This window comes from Pipistrellus kuhlii, unplaced genomic scaffold, assembly GCF_014108245.1.
Source record: "Pipistrellus kuhlii isolate mPipKuh1 unplaced genomic scaffold, mPipKuh1.p scaffold_m20_p_17, whole genome shotgun sequence".
NCBI classification, from domain to species: Eukaryota; Metazoa; Chordata; class Mammalia; order Chiroptera; family Vespertilionidae; genus Pipistrellus; species Pipistrellus kuhlii.
Genome location: NW_023425482.1, coordinates 15,963,451 through 15,987,980, shown reverse-complemented (window position 1 = coordinate 15,987,980; position 24,530 = coordinate 15,963,451). Strand labels below are relative to the sequence as shown.

The 24,530-nt window shown below is 39.2% G+C and overlaps 1 protein-coding gene across 5 annotated transcripts in view; it reads right to left on the bottom strand.

The window, feature by feature from the left end:
• Window positions 1-24,530, bottom strand: part of RFWD3 (ring finger and WD repeat domain 3) — a 40,086-nt gene that overhangs the window by 13,395 nt on the left and 2,161 nt on the right. For 4 of the 5 annotated variants that reach the window (XM_036441022.2, XM_045582684.1, XM_045582682.1 and 1 more), the window contains exons 2-7: window positions 21,274-22,003; window positions 14,433-14,638; window positions 10,249-10,319; window positions 6,219-6,410; window positions 6,031-6,122; window positions 350-464 (exon numbers count right to left, since the gene is read on the bottom strand). In XM_036441022.2, coding sequence (XP_036296915.1) covers window positions 350-464; window positions 6,031-6,122; window positions 6,219-6,410; window positions 10,249-10,319; window positions 14,433-14,638; window positions 21,274-22,001 — 1,404 coding nt within the window. In that variant the 5' untranslated portion in view covers window positions 22,002-22,003. The remainder of the gene's footprint in view (window positions 1-349; window positions 465-6,030; window positions 6,123-6,218; window positions 6,411-10,248; window positions 10,320-14,432; window positions 14,639-21,273; window positions 22,004-24,530) is intronic. The other variant, XM_045582683.1, reaches the window with a different exon arrangement.

Here is a 24,530-nt window from a genome sequence, read left to right as displayed (position 1 = left end):
CTGGCAGTATTACAATAAGCAAATGAAAAAATATGAGCACTGAATCATAAATAATAAGGTTGAAATTGTTTTTGCTTAAAACATCATTTTATTGGTAGATGCAAGAAGATGAAAGGACTTACGTTTTGAGTTATCTGGTTTAATCTTTTTAAAAATCAAATTGCAAAAGAATTAGTCATAAAACATATAAGCTTAGGACAAATGTTCTAAACAGTAATAAAGTTGGTCATGTTCGCTTGCTAACAATTTTAATAAATCCTATTTTTATCTGAGATGAACCTTAGCAATATTTAGATTCTTTTTCAATTCCTATACAGAAAGTAATTCGGATTAGAAAGGGCAAACTTACCTGGACACGACTATGAAGCTTAGTGCATTCCTCAGTGAGGACTTGAAGTCGAAGCCGGCACTGTGCTGTTTCTAACTCTGCCTGCTTCCTTAGCATCTGCTCTTGTAATAAGGTACTAGAGGGGGAAAGCCAGCAAGAGGTAGAAATTAGGAAGGCTACTGAAGACTTCCCATCAATGTAGCATAGTAAGTTTATGCTATGATACAAACACTTGGCTGTAAATATGTCATGGCTGAATAAAATATAACAAGAAAAAAAAAATCTCAAATCCAGAAACAATACAGAAATGCAGCACACATGGCTAAACTCATGAGCCTACTAGGTTTGGTGTTAAAGTAGGCAGTGATGACCAGGAGTTTTGGCTCTTTAAGCAATGAGGAACAAAATTGCAAAATGAGGGATCAGAACTAAGCTCACTATTTGAGTAGAGCCAATTATGAAAGTGTAAAATAACATGTTAAAAGTCTAAGGTTATCTGCTGGAGTAAAAGAAAAAACAAGCTACAAGATTAAATATTCAAATAACACTATAAAAAAGAGGTTAAAGTGAAAAACATAGGATGCATGTAACAGGTAAATAATAACTAAAGACCAATTAGAATTAAAAAGAATGAATAAGCATAAAGATAAACAATGCATAATGAAAGGCACATTCACAAAAAATAAAAATCATAAATTTGCATGTACCTGAAGACAATTTGAAAATATGGAATACAAAAAAAGAAGAGATTTCTACTTCTATGACACAGGATAGAAAAAAAGATGAAAATTGGAAAGAAAGGAATAAAGCTGCTCTATTTATTTCATATAAAACTCAGAAGAACCTACAAACTATTAAGAGTCCCGTAAGGTGCTAGAATCAAGATCAAGAAAATGAGATTAATCAGATTCTCCATATACCATATAACTGATTGGTAAATTAATAACAATAAAAAAATTCATTCACAACAGCAATTCTAACAATAGCAACCTCAGAATAAAGTTAAAGGGTATGTAAGAACTTTTTAAAAAAATATATTTTATTGATTTTTTACAGAGAAGAAAGGAGAGGGATAGAGAGTTAGAAACATCAATGAGAGAGAAGCATCGATCAGCCGCCTCCTGCACACCCTCCACTGGGGATGTGCCTGCAACCAACGTACATGCCCTTGACCGGAATCGAACCTGGGACTTTTCAGTCCACAGGCCGACACTCTATCCACTGAACCAAACCGGTTAGGGCGGTATGTAAGAACTTTATGAAGCAAAATACACTTGTAAAAGACACAAGAAAACAGTGAATAATTGGAAAGATATTATATATTGTTCATAGCTGGAAAGACTTAAAATCATGAAGATGGCATTTCTCATGTTACTTTAAAAAATTAATGCAACTTTAATCAAGATATCAAAGGGCTTTTCCTGGAACTTAGCAAACTAATTTTAAAATTAATATGGACGAGCAAAATGCCAAGAATAGCAAAAACAATTTAAAAAAAAACCATGTTTTTATTGATTTCAGAGAGAGAAAGGGAGAGGGAGAGATAGAAACATCAATGATGAGATAGAATCATTGCTCTGCTGCCTCCCAACATGCCCCCTACTGAGGACTGAGCCCAGATCCCCAGCATGTGTCCTGACTAGGAATCGAACTATGACCTCCTGGTTCATGGGTTAATGCTCAACCACTGAGACATACCAGAGAGGCAGAAAAGTCAATTTTAAGGAACAAAGTAGGAGGACATATTTAAGCTATAATAAATTATATATTGGAGAACTGGAGAAATTAACAACCAGCCCTAGGTGGTTTGGCTCAGTGGAAAGAGTGTCGGCCTGCAGACCGAAGGGTCCCAGGTTCGATTCTGGTCAGGGGCATGTACCTTGGTTTCAGGCACATTCCCAGTAGGGTGTGTGCAGGAGGCAGCTGATTAATGTTTCTAACTCGATAAAAAATCAATAATAATCATAATAATAATCATACACACACACACACACACACACACACACATATATATATATATATATTTAAAAATAACCAGATCACAGAACAAAAGAGTAGTCCATTCATACACTGAAACTTAATTTAAGATAGAGAATTAAGGGCGTCCCTCCAGCTGCCAGCAGGCACCCAGGTCCCAGTTTCTTTGTCAGGAAGATCATCCAGTCTAATTAGCATATTATACTTTTATTATTATAGATTATGCTATCACAGTGGTTATCCAAATACTAGATTTTAGATAGATTAAAAGCCTGTATAAAATGTTAAGACTTTTAAAGACCTTTAGAAGATATCCTATCTTTATGACCTTGAAGCAGTGAAGACAAAAAAAGCACCAGAGACTGAAAATCGCATTAAAATTAAAAGCTCATATTCAAGAAAAAATTCCATAAACAAGTTAGAGACAAGCCACACATTGGAGAATTATTTGCAATGTATACAAATAAAAAAAAAAATAGTATAGCCCAACTGGTGTGGCTCAGTGGTTGAGTGTTGATGTATGAACCAGGAGGTCACAGTTTGATTTCCGGTCAGGGCCCATGCCTGGGATTTGGACTCAATTCTCAATAGGGTGCATATAGGAAGCAGCCAATTAATGATTCTCTCTTATCATTGATGTTTCTATCTCTCCCTCTTCCTTCCTCTCTGAAATCAATAAAAAAATATACTTTAAAAATGAGTATAAGGAATACATGAAAAACTATCTACACTAATAAGAAAGATGCTAACTGACCACCCACCAGCCAATCAGGAGTATGTGAATTAACCCAACAAAGATGGTGGGTTATTTTGCATACACAGGTACTGAGCTGGACGCCTGCATCATCGCCATGGTGACAATGCAGGCGTTCCACACTGCCCCAGCCTCTCCAGGCCTATGGGCCGCATGAGAAGGCAGAAAGGTGGCTCTGGGGCGGATCAAAGGCAGAAAGGAGGCTCAAGCCTGAGTGAAGGCGGTGCTAGCAGCCAGAGGAAGGAAGGCCTATTCTTGAACAAACATTTGTGCATCAGGCCTCTAGTAAATCAACAAGAAACAATGTTTTGCTCAAAATGAGCAAAAGATATGAACACAATTTATAAAGAGTATGTTCATTAATAACTGAGGAAATGCAACTTAAGTAAATACTACCTTACCCCATGAGTCTAGCAAAATTAAGCCTGGCCCTAGCTGGTTTGGCTCAGTAGCTAGAGCACTGAATTGCAGACTGGCAGGTCCCAGGTTTGATTCTGGTCAAGGGCACATGCTCTTGTTGTGGGCTCTACTCTCTCATCATTGATGTTTTTATCTTTCCCTCTCCCTTCTTTTCTGAAATCAATAAAAATATATAAGACTGATAATATAAAGTAGGCGAGGGCATTAGAAAAATGAAAACTATCTTATATTGTTGCTGTGGAAGTATAGACTGGTTACCAGCTCCAGGGTGTAATCTGTCCAGCTGCTCAATATCAGGACAGCCACATGGGCACCACCTCTGGGAAGATGAATAGGAAACCTCTTAGTCAGGGAGATGAACACAATTGCTACTGCTCTGCTAGTTCTTACATGGAAAGCCCGCTGCTCTTCACTGTCGGACAAAGGAAGTGCACCTGACATTCTGAGGCACAGACAGTAAATGACCTGGCCACAAACCCAAGAGCAATTTGACAATATCTAGTAAAGCTGAAAGTACATGTGACCTACTCAATTCCATTTCTAGACTGAAAGAAACTCTTGCCCATCTCTTTATAGCATGGCTTTTATGAACAAAAACTGGAAACCACCTTAACTGTCCACTAGCACAAAAGACACAAGTAAATTCTAACTAGAGAACTAAATAAAGAAATTGAAATGAATAAACTAGAGTTACACGTATCAAACATAACATTAAGAAAAAAAGAAAGCTACGGCTAGAAAATTATAAACCAATAGCATTTGCATAAAGTGTAAAAACATCATAAATCATATATATATGGATCCTCTGGGTAAAAAGATGGAATTAAGGAGAACTTAATTCACAATTAAGTTTTTACTGTATCTATAATACAACTGCCATTTTAAAATGCTGCAAATAAGTTTTGGTTGGAGTGAATGAGAAAAAAAAACCTCCAAGAAAACTAAAATCATCTGTAATCCCACTCCTCAAATGACTATTTGTAGTATTTTCTTTTTCTACCCACAAAAACATATCACACTAATAATATACTTTTACATGACTACATATTATATGCACTTCAGTAGCAGTTTTAATGAAGGTGTAGCATTCCATCACATACATATGCCAGAGTTTACTCATTAATTCTCTTAGCTTAGATTATTAACAATGCTAAATGAAAAACTCATCCTTAATTGTTTTAGAATAAATGTCTGGAGTAGAATTACTTCTAAAGCATATTGTTGAAGCACACTAGCAAGGGCTTCTCTAGATGGTCATGCCTGTGCACTTTCTTACTGGTAGTGTGTCTGAGAACCCATGTTACTGAACTCTCAGTGGTGAGCATAAAAATTCTTTAATATTCTTTAAAAACAAAACAAAACACATTTTATTGATTTAAATGGAAGGAAGAGGGATAGAGAGCTAGAAACATCACTGAGAGAAACATCGACCAGCTGCCTCCTGCACACTCCCCACTGGGGATGTGCCCGCAACCAAGGTACATGCCTTTGACCGGAATCAAACCTGGGACCTTTCCACTGAGCCAAACCGGTTTTGGCTAATATTCTTAATGCATATTTTAAATAGTGTTACTAGTGATTGTTCTTGAGCTTCCAAGAACAATTTCTTTCATTGCACTATAGTGTAAAGCTTTATTTTTGAGTCTTCTGTATAGGGTGCTGCTGTAGGAGTTTTTTGTTTTTGTTTTATTAATATATTTTATTGATTTTTTTACAGAGAGGGGAGGGGAGAGAGAGAGAGAGTGAGTTAGAAACATTGATGAGAGAGAGAGAGAGAGAGAGAGAGACATCGATCAGCTGCTTCTTGCACACCCTCTACTGGGGATGTGCCTGCAACCAAGGTACATGCCCTTGACCGGAATCGAACCTGGGACCTTTCAGTCTACAGGCTGACGATCTATCCACTGAGCCAAACCGGTTTTGGCAAGACACCATGATCTTGATCTCCACAGGTCATATTTACCAAGGGCTTAAGTCTTAGAGCTGATTCCAATGTCATAGGAATGCCTAAGTGCTCCTGCAGAAGGAACAGCTACTCCATTCCTCTTGAACCTACCTGTTCCAATTAACACACAACACTCAGGCTCTGAGAGCAGAGGCTTACAGGAGGTGCCTAGCACATAGGAGGAGTGGCAGTCTTCTCCCTGCTGCCCCTTCATGTCTCTCCGCAACACTGCTTAGTACTCCCTACGTTACAACAGAAGCGTTTTTAAATTGGAAAACTCAAATTGAAAACCAATGTATTGACTTGTGTAACTGAGAAATTCATTGGAGTTTAACTTCAGGTATAGCTGAAACCACAATTATTTGTCATCTTGATCCTCATTTTTAATGCTGTATGGAAAGCAAACAATGCAGATCTCTTTGAGAGGATGATCAGATATATTATATATTATAAATCACAATAAGAGGCAGACTGCTAACAATTCCTACAGATCCCCAGTCACAGCCCAAGTAAAGCATCAGATCTACACGAAAAGTGACTCATACAACCTATTTCTACAAGGAACCAAAAGGGAACATTCCAGCTAGGCAGGTCCTTTTTACCCACCTTTTCATGCGTTCATGTTCAGTAGTGTCCAAAGCTCTCAGGGTTCGGGCATAAAGAACAACAATGTCACTGTGCTTGGCTTTCTTGTTGCACTAAAGAGCCAAATAGGACACAATTAGTTGAGTTCCAGGAATCCTCCTGACTTAAAATGACTGTGCACATGCACAGTCCCTATCTACAGTCCTTACCTGGGGACATTTTCGTGTCGGTCCTTTGAGCCACTTAGAAATGCAACTATACCCAAAGAGGTGCCCACAGCGCAAAGCAGAAAGCCGGTGATCCCCAGCGTTAGTCCACTGTTCTAAACATATTGTGCAAGTGTCCCCTTCTTCCTCATCTGTAGAAACTGAAGGCAGAACACTGGACTTCTGGGGAGACTGCTGGATGTAAACCAGAATACATTCTTATGAAAGAAAATGCAAAAATCAATCCTGAAGAGGATGCACAACTATCAAATTAACAAAACCACTCAAAAATTATACAAACCCATTTTAAAACACTGCAGAAAAACTACAACACCTATGAATCACTTGTCATTCTTTCTAGAATGCAATCTAGTCAAATCTAACATAAGGCACAAAAATATTAGTACCATTTGACCTTGAAACTCTGTTTTTTTCATTCAAATGAAGAAAAAGGGCTATCTTTACAAAGACATACACACACATACACACACAAATTAGCAGTTACTCAGATAACCATCAGGAAACAGTAAGTTTGTTATTTTTCCAAAATAAGGTTTCATAATCAAGTCAAGTGGTTAAAAAGTACTTGGTTCATGTGATTCAAAGAAAAATACCACACAAAAAAAACCAAAATATAAACAGCTTACAAAAAATTACAAATGGTCAATAATTGTTCACTTATAATTTTAAAAAAACAGTAAATTAAAAAAAATGTAGATTTTCCCATCTATTAGATGGTATAAATTAATGTCTGATGACACCAAGCACTGTTGAGAGACTGAGGGAGAAATGGGCATGTTTACATATTGCTGCTGTAAGTAGAAACTGGTACAAATTTTCCAGAGGGCAAATTGGCAATATCTATTAAAACTAAAACACATATCTTTCCTTTGACATAACAATCTCTTTGAGAGGAATATATGTCATGAATACAGACACAAAATTTGCCAACACATTTCTACAAGGATGTTCAGTGCAGCATTACTTATATTAGAAAGAGCCCTTGGCCAGTGTGCCTCAGTGGTTGGGGTGTCACCATATATTCTGAAAGGTTTTGGGTTCCATTCATGGTCAGGGCACCTACATCAAAGTCACCCCTCAACTCACACTGCTCCCTCACCCCTGCTTGCCCTCTCTCTAAAATCAATAAATATATGCTTGGGTGAGGATTTAAGTAAGTAAAAAAGAAAGAAAAGGGAATGACCATAGTACACATAAGAAAAAAGTTAACACAAAGTTTATTTATATGATGGAACACTATTAAGTTATTAATAAAAATAAGGTTCAACTTTACGTGCTGATAATAGAAAGCTCTCCAAAATGTAGTCGGTGGGAAAAGGAATAAAAACAAGATATAATATAATCCCACTTGTGTAAATTTAGAACATTTTTACATATAAATTCATATGTACTTAAAATTTTTTTCTAGAGGGAAGAAATAAAAACAGAAACCATACACAAACATACAAAAAGTAGATCAATGATGTTTTAGGATTGGCTAAGTCCACAATTAATGTAAATAATTCATATTAAGAACAATAATTTGTTATTTAAAAAAAATACATTTTATTGATTTTTTACAAAGAGAAAGGGACAGAGATAGAGAGCTAGAAACATTGATGAGAGAGAAACATCAATCAACTGCTTCCTGAACATGCCCTACTGGGGATGTGCCTGCAACCAATGTACATGCCCCTGACTAGAATCGAACCTGGGACCTTTCTGTCCGCAGGCCGAAGCTCTATTGACTAAGCCAAACCAGTTTCAATTAATTTGTTATTTTTTAAATTAAAAATTGCTTATCACATGGCTATCACCTTCTGCCAGACAGTTCATTCTTATATATTATTTTAATTGATACTTAACCTTGTTAGTTAGATAGCACAAGTTACCCTCACATCTTCACCCTCCATCTGCGAACCCTTTTTAAAACTAAGAGAAAGAAGTCACACAAATGACTAACTTAGATAAGATCTACTCCTAGACCTCCTCTTATAAAGCCTACAAGTTTTTCATTTTAGCCTGCAGTCTCCTTCTAAGTGAAAAATCCAAACCTTTTCATTAAAAAAAAAAAAATGTTCAGGGGAGAATCCAAGATGGCTGCTCGGGTAGGCAACTAGCCGGAGCTGCACACAACAATTTCAACAAAATACAACTAAAATATAAAATGGACATTACCCAGAACTACAGGAAAGTCGACTGACTGGAAATTCTACAACGAGAAGCAAGGAGAAAACCAGAAGGAAGCGCGGAGGAGCTGTAAAAGCCCAAGGTACGGAGACAAGCAGCGCGCGCAGAGAGGACAGAGCCGGAGAGGAGGGAGGCCGAGTGCCTGGCTGGCGGTCCCAAGCGGGAAGGAGAGAAAAGCTCCGACTGTGCTGGGCCCAGCTCCAACTGCTCTGAACCCCAATTCTAGGCCAGACCCCAGGGACCCAGGCTCATCCATAGGGAGCCGGGCTGTAAGGCAGGACTCCGGGGAAGCGGCGAAAGGAGGTCCCGGAGGCGCGCACACTGCGCGCAGAGAAGGGCCGGCCAGCTGTGCCGTGGGATTGCCCTGACGGGAAGGAGACAGGGGCTTCAGACTGCTCTGAACGCCACCTCCAATCCCACTACCAACTGAACTGAACCCCAATACCGGACTCATTGGGGGAGAGCATAGACAGTTTGGCAGCAGGTGAAAATCGAGGGCACCTTTCTCTCAGAGGCGCTCGCAACAAGTACAGGAGGACCCTGAGTCTCAGGAGTCGCATAGGGTGGGGCTGACGGAAGCCAAGGCTATAGGCTCCACCCTGAAACCCCGCCCCCTCAGGAAAGCTGCCTGCCAAAATGCCTAAACCAAATAGATCACAAATGAAAGAAATGGAGGACAAAAAGCGACTGGATATAGAGTTCAAAACCACACTTATAAGGTTGTTCAAGAATCTCCTAGAAAAGGCCGATAAAATAAACAAGACCTATGAGGATATGAAAAGGGATCAACTAGAAATAATAAGGGATCAACAAGAAATAAAGAATATATTGTCTGAAATAAAAAATATTTTATGGAGTCCTAAAAACAGAATGGAAGATCGCAAGAATCAAGTCAAAGATTTGGAACATAAAGAGCCAGAAGACACTCCTCCGCAGACGCAAGAAGGCCAGAGAATCCAGAAAGTTGGAAGATAATGTAAGAAACCTCTGGGACAACTTCAAGCGAACCAACATCAGAATTATGGGGGTCCCAGAAGATGAGAGAGAGCAAGATATCGAAAACATACTGAAAGAAATAGTGACAGAAAACTTTCCCCACCTGGTGAAAGAATTAGACTTACAAGTCCAGGAAGCGCACAGAACTCCAAACAAAAGGAATCCAAAGAGGACCACACCAAGACAAATCATAATTAAGATTCCAAGAGCAAAAGACAAAGAGAGAATATTAAAAGAAGCAAGAGCAAAGAAGGTAGTTACCTATAAAGGAGCACCTATACGATTGTCAGCTGATTTCTCAACAGAAACCATGCAGGCCAGACGGGAATGGCAAGAAATATTCAAGGTGATACATAGCAAGAACCTACAGCCAAAGATAATCTATCCAGCAAAGCTATCACTCAGATTCGAAGGTCAGATAAAGAGCTTCACTAATAAAAAAAAGCTAAAGGAGTTCATCACCACCAAACCAGAATTATATGAATTGCTGAAGGGGGTTCTTTCAGAAGAGAAAGTAAATAAAGATAAAAATTATGAACAACAAATACGTAACTATCAACAAGTGAATCTAAAAACCAAGGGGGAAAAAAAAATAAATCTGATGAACAATATTAACTGTTGAATATAATAGAATCAGAGGTATGGAAGGGGAGTGAACTGTTTATTCTTGGGGAAAAGGGGAGAGGGGGATGTGGGAAGAGACTGAACATAAACTGTGCACCTATGGATGAGGACAATGGGGGTGGGGAAAGGGCAGAGGGTGGGGTGAGAAGGGGGGGGAAAGGAACATTTGTAATAATATGAACAATAAAAATTTATTAAAAAAAAAAAAAAAAGTTCAGATTACCTGCTTGGGGAGTGTCTCTCTTCCACCACTACATGTAACTTCTTGCTCTGCTGAAACACCTCCTGGTTGTTCTGCCAAATCGTTTCCAGAAATAACAGAATAGGTGATAACAAAAGACATATGTTATAAGGTATCAGAGGCTAGGAGAGCCTGAACTCACCATTTCTAATTGGTAGTGTCACTGAAAAAGGGATGACAATTTTCCCAAGTAGCATCAGCGAATTTCCCACCATTTATTTTACATATTTTTAAATATATATAAAAAGAAGACAGAATCCATCAACCAATTTCAAAATAATCAATTATTTTTATAATCTTGTTCCAGCTTAGCCTGATTCCCATTATTTCTTTTGGAATACTTAATAACAAACTCTTAAATATCATTTCACTTGTAAAAACTTTTATAACACTAACTGTCAGGATTTACTTTTACATAACATTATTATTGTACCTCATAAAATTAACACTAATCCTTTAATACCCAGGCATCCAGTTCATATTTGAAATTTCCCAACTATATTTACTACAGTGAATTTATTTCAACCAGGATCTAAACAAGGTCTCCAAAATGAGCTTAACTGTTATGTCTCTTAAGTCTTTTTTTTCCTTCATAACAATTTTCCTTTACTCATTTTTATCCCCTCCTTGTCACTGACATATTGGAGGAGTTTGGTCATTGGTCTTATAAAAAGTGCTACATCCTGGATTTGGCGGTTTTCTTGTGGCACTGCTTACATTTCCTATAAACTGACAGGTCCAGAGGCTTCAAGAGATTCAATTCTGGTTTTGGGGGAAAAGGAGAGGCAGCAAGATACTTCTTAGGCTGTGCATCTCTGATTATAGCTCATCAGGAGGCTCATATTGGGTTGCGGTGTTGTCAGTCCGACCCCTGAACTATCAGGGTCTTCATCAATCTTTCACACCTTCATTAATGGTTAAGGAGGTGATTTTAAAAAATATATATATTTTATTGATTTTTCTTACAAAGAGGAAAGGAGAGAGATAAAGAGTTAGAAACGTCAATGAGAGAGAAACATCGACCAGCTGCCTCTTGCACACCCCCTACCGGGGATGTGCCCGGAACCAAAGTACATGCCCTTGACCGGAATCAAACCTGCGACCTTTCAGTCCGCAGACCGACGCTCTACCGCTGAGCCAAACCGGTTTTGGCAGGAGGTGATTTTTAAAAATATATATATTTTATTAATTTTTTTTTACAGAGAGGAAGGTAGAGGGATAGTTAGAAACATCGATGAGAGAGAGTCATCAATCAGCTGCCTCTTGCACACCCCCTACTAGGGATGTGCACGCATGGAGCCTGGGACCTTTCAGTCTGCAGTCCGACGCTCTATCCACTGAGCCAAACCAGTTTTGGCAAGGAGGTGATTTTTAATTTTTAGTCATTTTTCATGTGAATTTTCTTGGATTGCTTCTAGATTTTGAAGTACTCCTTATTTCTGGATTTTATCACTCATATACTCTTCTAATACCAAAATGGTTTAATTTTTTACCCTAGATCTCCAGGGTAAAAAGGGCCTTCCTTCCTATATCCTGTTTTATAATATAAGGAATGAATACACTTTTATTGTTTTTCAGTTAGATATCCAGTTTTAACAAGAACTGAAGTCTCTTATCCCCACTGATTTGAGATTTTCCCTTTACAAAACCAGATTTTCATATACATTTAGGTATTTTTGTAGATGTTCCAAATGTCATACATTTTAGATTTGAATGATTGCATCTTTGAGATACTGCTACCTGTTCCTCTATTCCTTTCTGTAAACTGTGCAAATTAGTTATTATATCTAGAGTCTTAAATAAATTCAAGTTTTTTGTTTTGCAATAATATTTCTTAGTGGTGTGGATTTTTCTGACTATAGCATATCAAAAGGCACATAAGTTCTGGAGATTTTAGCCTGGTCCTCTAGAAAAAGAATTCCATTAACTTTTCAACCAAATGACTTTAAGGATCCATTGATGGTCTTTACCTGTTTACATTGCTTTATTAGGAACCACAAAATGACCCCCCTAGTAATTTCTGCCATTACTAGGTAATTCTTTTATTTATTTACTTATAACTATATTTTAATTGATTTCAGAAAGGAAGGGACAGGTAGAGATAGAAACATCAATGGTGAGAGAGAATCATTGACCTTCTGCCTGCCCATTAGTGGGGATTGAGCTCACAAACCCGGGCAATCAAACCTGGGACCTTCCAGTCCACAGGATGATGCTCTATCCACTGAGCCAAATCAGCTAGAGTGGTAATTCTTCTATTTAAAAAAATCTCCCTTTGGCATGAGTGGCAGGGATACAATGGCAGAGCAGAGAGATTTTAGGGCAGTGAATATGCTCTGTATATTAGAATGATGGTTGTCCAAGCCTATAAAATGTGTAACACCAAAAGTAAACCCTAAAGTAAACTATGGACTTCAGGTAATTATGATATACTAGAGGCCCAATGCACAAAGATTCATGCAAGAAAGGGCCTTCCTTCCCCTTGCTGCTGGCACCACCTTTTCTTTGACCCTAACCGCCTTTCTGCCTTTCCACGCTGCCCAGAGGCCAGGAGTGGTTGGGGTGGTGCAGAAAGTGAACTGCCCCGTCCCTGAAGTGTCTGCATATGCAAATCAACCCACCATTTTTGAGTTAATTTGCATACTCATGCCTGATTGGCTGTTGCAAAGTTACGGTCAATTAGCATGTTACTCTTTATTAGGTAGATAACAAATGCACCATTCTGGTGAATGATGCTGACAATGGAGAGGCAGGCAATGCATGTGCAGAGATAGAGGGTATATGAGAAATCTCTGTATCTTGCTCTCAATTTTGTTGTGATCCCTTTTTTTCAACTACTCTAAAAGAAAGTCTTTAAAAACAACCCTAAAACTTCCTTCATCAATTATTTGATTTTCCTGAATACAGTTCACACAAGGAAAGGCAGGATAAATGTTTACTCCTTTATTTTTCAGCTTTTAGACTGAGTTAGGGCTCCTATAATTTATTAAAATGACTAAATGAGTTTGTTTTTATTGATTTTTTTTTTTTTTGAGAGACATCAATTTGTTGTTCCACTTATTTATGCATTCATTGGTTGATTCTTGTATGTGCCCTGACCAGGGATGAAACTGCCAACCTTGGTATGTTGGGACAACACTCCAACTGAGCTACGTGACCAGGGCAATAAATAAGGTTTTTAAAAAGTACATAATTATTAATTTATATATTTTCATAGATTTAATGCATTTCAACCTATTTAAAAAACAAATAAACAGTATTCTTTTTGATGCTCAAACTGTCCTATTTTATTTTAGGTAACCAAAAAACCCTTTCTAGGTTGTTCTTATGATATAACTCTATGAGACTTAGATCATCTCCTTGCTTTCTAGCCTAATAAAATGCCCTAGACTCATATTTGAGATTCCTATCCTGGACCTGGAAAGCCATTTCTCCAAAAGGCCCTAGTTCCATTTAGTGGGAAAACCCCACAATCTGGGGTATCAGAGGGTTTTTAATGTAAGCAAGACATATGCTTTAGAGGTCTCTGCCCACCAGTTGCTAAATAAAGTTCCATTTGCGAAATACATAACATTATACTAGGACTTAAAAAGTAGAAGACTAGATAGGGCGCTGAATTTACAAAGCTTTTCTTTAAAAACAATCAAACAAACAAAAATCTAGTTCCTTCTCAGATGTCTAAGAAAATGAAAGGGAATATAAAATGTCATTATAAATGATTCACTGGGTCACAAATCATATTAAATTGCAAGTCAAATCAAATCCTGTTTATATAATTATGGCCAGTGAAAGCTGCACTATAAAGCAGAAATCTATAGCATTTGTGGGGGGGAAAAGAAAAATATCAAAACACGTATCCAGAGACTCTAGTCTTTTGAAGTCTGAATATTTGTTGTTTGTTAATCCTCACTGGAGGATATTTTTCCATTGATTTTAGTGAGAGTGGTAAGGAAGAAATGGGAAAGAGAAACATCAATTGGTTGCTTTCCACAGGTGTCCGCCACCAGGGGTGCAAACTGCAACCCAGGTATATGCCCTTAACTGGGAATTGAACAGGAGACCCTTCGGTACACGGACCAATGCTCTAAACAGCCACACCAAGCCGGGCTGGAGTCTAAGCTTTCCATATATTAGCCATGTGAATCCAAACCTAAATAAACACTCACCTTCTAAATTGGCAACTTCAGGTTCATCTATCTGCACAACCACCTCTTCATACTCTATGGAACTTTCATTGTCAGAATCAGAACTACTTGGTGCCTGCAAGTCTTCAGATACAGGATTGCCAGCCCCTGAATCATGAGAAGTAGTTGGCAAAGAAGGTTGGCTCCTGCTCACTTGAAAGTAAGCATCCAATGGTGGTGCTCTGGACCTATTTATGAAGAAAGGCAATAGAATGTATAATAGACCATTCATAAAAATAACCCAATGTGATTTGGAGGCAAATCCTACTCATTTGAATCCATCTCCAGACCCTTAAATGCTGCCTTTGAACAAAATAGCAGATTTAGGCAGATGGTGGCTGGTCTGTATACATACTCTCTTCCACTCAATTATATTAGCCCACTCTGGAGCTTGACTCTTCTACTAAAAGCTAATTCTACTTTACTGGCCCTTTTCCCTATGTCTTAATACCTTTTAAAAGATATGACTCAGCAATCTGTCTGTCAATATTAGGGGATTGAAAACAGAAAGTGGGCATGGAGAAAAAGGACTGTTGGTCAAATATGGTCTCATGGATTCTGCTGCTACAGTTAGGTAGATCAGGCCTTTTGGGATATAGAATGACGTCTGGCTTCAGTCATCATTTCAGCTCTTATTTTAAGACACTAGAGGCCCAGTGCACAAAGTTTGTGCATTCGGGGATCCCTCAGCCTGGCCTGCCCTCTTGCAGTCCGGGAGCCCTCAGGGAACATTGAGCCTAGCTTCTGGCTGAGAGGCACTCCACCTGTGGGAGTGCACTGACCATCAGGAGGCAGTTCCTGCCTTGAGCATCTGCCCCCTTGTGGTCAGTTCGCATCTTAGCAACCAGTCATTCCGCCAAAGGGCTGAAACTAGCTCTCTGGGGTCCTGAGGGGTCCTGGATTGTGAGAGGACCCAGGACAGGCCGAGGGACCCCAGGAGTGCATAATGGGGACCAGGAAGGGATGCTTTGAATGGTTGAACAGACAACTGGATGACTGGACACAATACATTAGGCTTTTATTATATAGGATTGTTTTTCTTCTCAAGCTTAATATCTGGTTAAGATTAAAAACACAACATATCAAAAAAGAACTCAAAATGTTGGGAGCAGATTTAACATTCCAATTCATTCTGGCTGGCTGACTTTTAACCATAACCACTTTTAAACTTCAGTTTTCCTCATTTTCAAGGTAGCAAGCCATACTCCACCCAGAATTAATGACATTTGATATTAAAAATCTAAAAGGTGTTCTTAACTTTAGAACATACTACCAAGCTAACAATCACAAAGTATTAGTGAAAGGTGACCTACTTTAAGTTTTATTTTATTTTTAAAAATATATTTTATTGATTTTTTTACAGAAAGGAAGGGAGAGGGACAGAGTTAGAAACATCGATGAGAGAGAATCACCGATCAGCTGCCTTCTGTACACCTCCTACTGGGGATGTGCCCACAACCAAGGTCCGGAACATGCCCTTGACTGGAATCGAATCTGGGACCCTTCAGTCTGTAGGCCAATGCTCTATTCACTGAGCTAAACCGGTTAGGGCTACTTTAAGTTTTAATAACTTTTTATGACATTAAGATATATTATTACCCAGAAATATTGGAGATTGCTCATGCAGAAAACTTTTGATTTCTCATAGGATTGCTAAAATTTATGACTAACTAGGGCTTTCTATTAAAAAATGGATGGGGAGAAGCCAAGATGGCAGCATAGGTAAACACCTAAACTGTTGCCTTGCACAACCATTTCAAAACTACAACTAAAAGACAAAACGTTTATCACCCGGAACCGTGGGACAGCTGGCTGAGTGTAAGTTCTACAATTAGAAGGAAAAAGAAAAAAGCATTCAGTGCACAAAAGCTGAAAAGCTGAGGTACAGAGGTGAGCGTGATCTGAACTGGTGGGTGGCGGGTGTTGCTTTCTTCAACCTGAAGGGATACAAGCTCTTGATTACTCTGAAATCCAGTTTCTGGGGAGATGCGCAGGACCCAAACTCCTATGGGGAGAAGCTGGTCTGCCTGCCATCGGGTCAGAAAGTGAGGGTGGCTTGCTTGCAGAGCTACACGAAGGAATAATTGCTTGTTGCACTGGGGCATGAAGCATGGAGATACGGTCGGAGGTGCAGGGACAGCTGGCTGGCAGCTATTGCCACGCCCTAGCCTGGTGACGCCCTGAGACCCTACCCCGCCCTGAGACCCTACCCCGCACAACCTACAAACCCACCCTAGCTCCAAGCAGCGGCTTTTGCATATGAATCGCCTTCTCTATCACAGCTTAACCTAGCAAACTTGCAATCCGGTTCAGACAGATTCAAAACCTCCAAATCCCAAGCGAAGAAGAGAAAACTGTAATTCTCCCTGTAGCTCCTGCAGGGTGGCTTCAGACAGTAGCTAACCTGCACCCCATTGGAGATCCAGAAGCCAGTCTACCTAGTGGTCAGTGTGAGATACCAGATTTCAACTCCTCATACCCGTAAGTGACACATTCAAGAGTCAGACTCAGTGAGCACTAAAGCCCCAATGAAACAAGTCCTGCACCATAAGCATGTCTCTAGCACAGCAGTTCTTCCATTGTAAACACAGCAGGTCCCCACAGCAAATTGGCCTGGAGATAAATTCCTCCTAGTGTACCAACAGCAATAAAGGCTAAACTACATTAAGACTTGGCACTCAGCCCACAAAGGGGTGTACCAAGAGCGTCCACCTCAGGTGATTGGGGAGGCTGAGCTACTGTCACCTATAGTTCACCTACTACACAAAGCCATTCCATCAACACAGGAAAGTAGCCAAAATGCGGAGACACAGAAACATGTCAAGAATGAAAGAAATGGAGGAAAGTAAACTATTGGACGTCATAGAGTTCAAAACCACATTTATAAGGTTACTCAAAAATCTTCTAAAAACTGCTGAGAAACTGGATGAGACCTTCAAGGACCTTAATGAAAATGCAAAAAAAAAAAAAAAAAAAAAAAAAGAAGACGACGACAAAGTTAAAAATTAAGCATACACTGTCTGAAATAAAGAATATACAGAAACTCAACTGTAGATCAACAAACCCCAAGAATCAAAACCAAAGATCTGAAATATGAGAAAAGAAAATATACTCAACCAGAAAAAACAAAAACAAAAAATGATCCAAAAATATGATGATAGTGTAAAGAGTCTCTGGGACAACTTTAAGTGTACCAACATCCGAATTTTTGGAGTGCCAGAAGAAGAGAGAGCGCAAAATATTGGAAACCTATTAGAATAAATAACAACAGAAAACTTTCCCTACCTTGTGAAAGAAATAGACTTACAAGTTCAGAAAGTGCAGAAAACCCCAAACAAGAAGAATCCAAAGAGGACCACACCAATACATCATAATTAAAATGCCAAGGGCAAAAGACAAAGAGAGAATCTTGAAAGCAGCGAGAGAAAGTTACTTACAAGGGAGTACCCTTATGACTGTCAGCTGATTTCTCAACAGAAACTATGCAGGCCAGAAGGGAGTGGCAAGAAATATTCAATGTGATGAACAGCAAGAACCTACAACCAAGATTACTCTACCCAGCAAAATTATTCAGAATTGAAGGTCAGATAAAGAGCTTCACAGACAAGAAAGAGCTAAAGGAGTTCATCACCACCAAACCAGGATTACATGAAATGCTAAAGGGTATTCTTTAAGAAGAGGAAGAAGAAGAAAAAGGTAAAGATCAAAATTATGAACAACAAAAAAACATCAAATACATACCTACCAACAAGTGAATCTAAAAATCAGGTGAATTAAAATGTCTGAATAACAGAATGGACTGGCGAATATAATAGAATCAGGGACATAGAAAGGGAGTGGACTGACAATTCTCAGGGGGAAGGAGGGTCCGAAAGGTGTGGGAAGAGATTGGACAAAAAGCTTACACCTATGAAGACAGTGGTGGGGTATAAGGGAATGGGGTGGGGTGGGGAATCAGGTGGAGGGGAGCTATGGGAGGGGACGGGGGGAGAGGAATACTTGTAATAATCTGAACAATAAAGATTAAAAAAAAATAAATGGATGATTGCCCTAACTGGTTTGGCTCAGTAGGTAGAGCTTCAGCCTGTAAATTGAAGAGTTCCATGTTTAATTCCAGTCAAGGGCATATACTTTGGTTGCAGGCACATCCCCAGTGGGAGGTGTGCAGGAGACAGCTGATCAATATTTCTCTCTCGTTGATGTTTCTAACTCTCTATCCTTCTCCCTTCCTCTCTATTAAAAAAAAAAAAATCAATAAAATATATATATTTCAAAATGGATGATTAAATAGAACAAAATAAACATTATTTGGTATCCCATTCAATAAGTAGAAGATTCACCCTTATAAGTGATGTGAATAAATTAAAATTAGTAGCAATTGTAAAGGCTTTGATTAGCAATTTAAGAGCACAAACCAGTGATTTTTAGCATAATCACAAGATTCTAAAGTGACCTCTGTACCCATAAGCAGTCATTTTCTTTTCTCCTTCCCCCATAGCCTGTGGCACCACTAATTTACTTTGTTTCAATGGATTTGCTTATTCTGTATTTTCATGAATAGGACCATATTGTGGCCTCTTGGGTTTGGTTTTTTTCACAACTTGATGATAAATACAAGGATTATATAATCTGCAAATAGCTATAATATTCATTTAAAAATATATATTATTTTTATTGATGTCAGAGAGGAAGGGTGAGAGAGAGAGAGAAACATCTATGATTAGAATCACTGGTTGCCTCTTGCACACCTCCTACTAGGGACTGAGCTGGAATCCCAGGCATGTGCCCTTGACCAGAAGAGAATCTGGGACCCTCAATCCACAGGCTGATGCTCTATCCACTGAGCCAAACTGGCCAGGGCATTTCTTTCTAATAGAAATGTCTAATTTGTCTAGTCTAGTCTAGTCTAATCTAATAAAGTTTTAATGCACATTTATCTGGCTCCAGAATCCATGTTCTTTACACTGAACTACACAGTCCTTGGTCTTTTAAGTTTATTCCACTTTGTGGAAACAAACATGTGACTGTCAGTTAAATAGCTTGATTAATATCTTTCAACATCTAAATACTGTAACCCGAGCACAGATTCTACATATGTCAACAATTTTCTAATTTTATTGTTTGGGTTGTGTGTGTAAATATCTTCTAGGAGTATAACGCTGAACATGCCAACAAGATAATTTGTTCTCTGTAGAGTTCCTATTTCCCTCTGTAAACTGGCACTTGGTTTATAAGTGTTATTCTGTGAGGTGGTTAACACAAGTGTCCCCGACCAAGAGCACTCAACTGATTGTACGAACAACCAAGGCTGAGGAATACTGTGAGAGGCGTCTTAGCCAGTCCCTGGGGATATCACTCTTAACTCTCAGCCCATTTACTCCCTTCAACAGAGGCCCGAAACTGCACTACAAGGTACTGTCACCTATCACACAACTGTGTGAAGTCTTATTTTTGCCTTCATAATCTGAAGGAATGACACCTTAAAATAACAGAGTTGGATGCATTTGTAACTCTTGTTTACCACAGCACTAGGCACCCACCATCTTTGATGGGTCACATCCAGGAGTGACCAGGCCCTACAGAGACTGGAACCACATTAATAGCAGGCCCTTCTACAGTATCAGCAGGATCCATGGAAAAGGACGCTGAATCCTGAAACCGAAGGCACAATTCCAATTCCAGAGTTACCTCAGACAAATCACAAATTATCTTATCAGCTTCCTCATTTGTAAAAATAGATGACCTAGCCACTGTTTTTAGTACCATCTCACTATTTTCATAATGTTAAGACAAAAGGATTAAGCTCCTTCTATATCTATATATGTAGAAAATGAGTCCAATCCAGGTTCAATACCAGCTCTACTTCTTCTGTGTGGTAGCTATGAGACCTTGATCAAAACATTCTTGGGGTCCATAAAATGAATTCTACCTCTTTAAACATGAAAATATTTAAAAGACCATATATAAAATAAAGTCTTTCAAATAAAGCAAGGGGACATTAAGAACTGGTAAGACATAGACAATTATTATTCTTTATAATAATCCTGTCAAGACTTGACAGCTTAGCCCTTCAAGAGGTAAATTCAAACTGACTCTATGAAAAAATATTTTCAACTCTTCAACATAGTCTCAGATGAGGAAGACTGGAATGCTTCCCACTCTGTCAGATAAGCTAATTCACATTCTCCTTTTCACAAGGATTCTCTAAATCTAGCCTATACCACTATGTAGAGTGCCAATAAACAATGGATCTTGGGTGAGTGGAGTGAACTTACAAATTAAGAATTATATAAGATGCAAATGATCTAAAGAAAAGCCAGCCTCTACAAAAGCCATGGCCAATAACCCATCTGTTTTCAAAGCATCTGAGTATAACTTATCCCTTGCCTCACCAGAGTGACTCAGTGGTTAAACGCTGTCATATGCATTAAAAGGTTGCTGGTTCAATTCCCGGCCAGCATACATTAAGCGTTTTCAGATTCCATCTCCGGTTGGGGCACACTGGAAAGGCAACTGATGAATATTTCTCTCTCTCTCTCTCTGTCTGTCTGTCTCTCTCTCTCTCTCCCTCTCCTTTGAGAGGAAAAAAATTAAGTATAGCATGCCCCCTCAATTACTTTGTTAGGTAAATAAAGCAAGCACTTTTATTTTCATCTGACCTGTGAGAAAACAGGGATTCAGAAAAGTTACCTGATTTGTCAAAAGTCACAATGCCTATCTTAAGCAGTACTGGGGTTATGACCAGAGCCCAAGTTCAAAATTCCCAATCTGGTACGAATCCCAAGTACCAGATTGGGAATTTTGCCTATATATTATTACTTACCTGGCATTATCCGTCCTCTGAGGCCCTCCAGTTCTTGCTCTGCGTGAAGCAGTCCCTCTCCTCCTCCTGGTTCTTACTGGCCCCACGTTGTTGTCTGGAGGGGGTCTCAAGAGCTCCAGCATGCCATGAAGTCTCTGTAGCCCATTAATGTAGTTGCTCACTGAGCGCAATGAAGCCACTCGAATGGTGGGGTTAGCATCAGATCCTTGTCCATGGTCCTCTGAAGTTCCTGGATTCATGTTTTCCACATTCTCTTCTCCCAAGAGCTCCACTTCCTCAGTCAGGTCAATGGACACCTGTGGAGCAGGCTGCAGCAGGGGTGGTTCCCCTTGGCTGCTGACCGGTTCAGCAGGAGCAGGCTGCAGCAGACGTGGTCGCTCTTGGCTGCTGACAGGTTCAGCAGGAGCAGGCTGCAGCAGGTGTGGTTCCCCTTGGCTGCTGACCACTTCGGCAGGGGCAGGCTGCAGCAGACGTGGTCGCTCTTGGCTGCTGACCACTTCGGCAGGGGCAGGCTGCAGCAGACGTGGTCGCTCTTGGCTGCTGACCACTTCGGCAGGGGCAGGCTGCAGCAGACGTGGTCGCTCTTGGCTGCTGACCACTTCAGCAGGAGCAGACTGCATTAAGGGTGGTCCCTGCAGGCTGTTGACAAGTTCAGCTGGAGCAAGTTGTCCTAGAGCATTATGATCTAACAGTATCTGAACATCATATTCCATTGCCTCTTGAGCCATCACTGAGGAGGCAATATTTGTAAAAGGTATTAGTAAAATAGATAAAACATGTCATATAGTTGATATAACCATATCTAGTTTTGTAGAATTCTATTTAAAAACATTCTTGGCAAAACTGAGATTTTAGTTAAGTCAGAGGTGTTTTGATAATCATCCACTTTTTTCTCCACAACACTTACAGCCAGTTGTCAAGGTCATCCTTTGAAAACACGAAGTCATGTGACCATAGTACGATCTTCTTAAATAGAAATAAGAGGACTGAACTATTGGGTCTGAAAGTAATATCCCATACCTCTTGCAGTTTTTTGTCATGACCTGAATATGGACATTTACCAAATTAATTCAATTACTAAGTAGAAATTACCTAATTTCTCCAAAAAGGTTAAGCAACCTTTATTTACGCCATCCTTTTCATTATGTTTCACATTTCTAATTCCATTTAACAAATATTTATTAAGCACTGTTACGTAGACACCCCACAGACAAGGCATTGCATAACAGAGTTTACATTCTAGACAAGGCATTGCATAACAGAGTTTACATTCTAGCAAATGGGAGAATGTGAAAATTAGACATTGTGATATTTGGTTTTAAGAGTCGGAGGCAAAAAACATCATTTCAGACACAACAGTAAGGGAAGGCCTCTCAGAAAGAATAAAACTATCTGGGGGAGATAATAGATCAACCGAAGGACTTTTATACATGCATATAAGTACAACCAATGGACACAAAACTCTGGGGAGGGAGGGGATGTGTTGGAGGAAGGGAGGGGGGCAAAAAAAAATCAATAAAATATATTAAAAAAAATAAATTAAAAAAAGAAAGAAAGAATAAAACTGAGCTGAGGAATAAAGGATTAAATGAAGTTGGCACTATAAGAGCCAAGGAAGTTTCATTAGAAAATCAGTACACAGGCCCCTGGCAAGCATGGGATTTGGTGCATTTGAGAAACCCGACAGACCAGTGTAATGAGTACAGTAAGGAAGAGCAGACAGCATGGATGAGTTTAATAGGGCAGGACACTGTCGCTGAAGGCTTTGTTGGAGAGTTTCTTCTTGTGTTAGGGATGGCCTTTCGGGAAGCAAGATTTCACACCTGGTGACTAGTTTATAAGTTACTATGGGAGTGTAAACTAGTGGTTACGAAGGTTTGGACAAGAGTGGACAGCTTTGCCCTGCCAGTATGGTTGAACATGCTGGAGGCAGTTGATCAATATTTTTCACTTCTAGCACTGAAGGATTCGAGGTGGCTCTGGTCAGGGTGCGTGTGGGAGGCAACAAATTAATGTGTCCCTTTCACATCAGTGTTTCTCTCCATCTCTCCCCTTCGCTCTCACTCTCTAAAAAGTCAATGGGATTTTACTGTTAGAAAATGACTGGGTCTCTGCCCATATATCTAACAGTAAAATCACACGATTGATAAGGGTTAGCCACTCATACAGAGCTTCCAATACAGAGCTTTCTTTGTAAAAAGATTGCTAGAGAAAAGGACAAACCAGAAGAGTCCTTGAAATGAAAAATAATAAGCAAAATAAGAATGGAAGATAAAGTGGTGGAACTCTTCCAAAAAGTATAAGAAAAAGATAGCCAATTAAGACAGTAATAAAAATAAAAGATCAAGCCAGGATATATGATTAAGTGAAGTACTAAAAAGAAAGAACTCAGAAAATGGAGAACAAAGTAAAGCAAAACCTTGGGTCAAAATGGAATCATAAACTCTCTTCCAACTAAGAACCCCAACATAGCCGAAACCGGTTTGGCTTAGTGGTGGAGTGTTGGTCTGCGGATTGAAAGGGCCCGGTCAAGGGCATGTACATTGGTTGCAGGTACATCCCCGGTAGGGGGTGTGCAAGAGGCAGCTGGTCAATGTTTCTCTCATCGACTTCTCTAGGTCTCTCTCTCTCTCCCTTCCTCTTTGTAAAAAATCAATAAAATACATTTTTTTAAAAAGAACCCCAACATAATATAATTTCTACAAAAATAATATCCGCAGGAGTAGGAGAAGCAGGTGGCAAACAAATCCTCTAGAATACCATTTTTAGGACACTTAGAAACATGTAAAATCATGCTTCCTTCTAAACTTAAAATACCAAATTCAGGAGGGGGAGGGTGCAGGGATACATGAAGCTTTGACTGTATGTATAATATTTTTATTTCTTTTAAAAAATGGAAGCTATTATATCAAAAGATAAAGACCAAGATTTGTTAGGCCTGGGTGGTTTACCCACAGGTCTTTTTAAAGTTATTCTCTGTACTTTTCAGTATAAATATTAAAAAGTAAATTTCTTCCCATCATATATCAGTTGTGATTAGGGAGTAATCAGTTCTGATTAGAACAGGAAAACCAAGAGCCAAATCTATTGGCTTCATCACTTTTATCTTCCACAGCATCAAGTACACAGCAGATGCTAAATGCCTATTGAATTATCCACCATATACCTAAAAAAATTGCACAAAACCAAAAATACCCCAAAGCCCAACAACTAAGAACATATCAGCATTCAATATTCAGAGCTACAGACACAGCAGA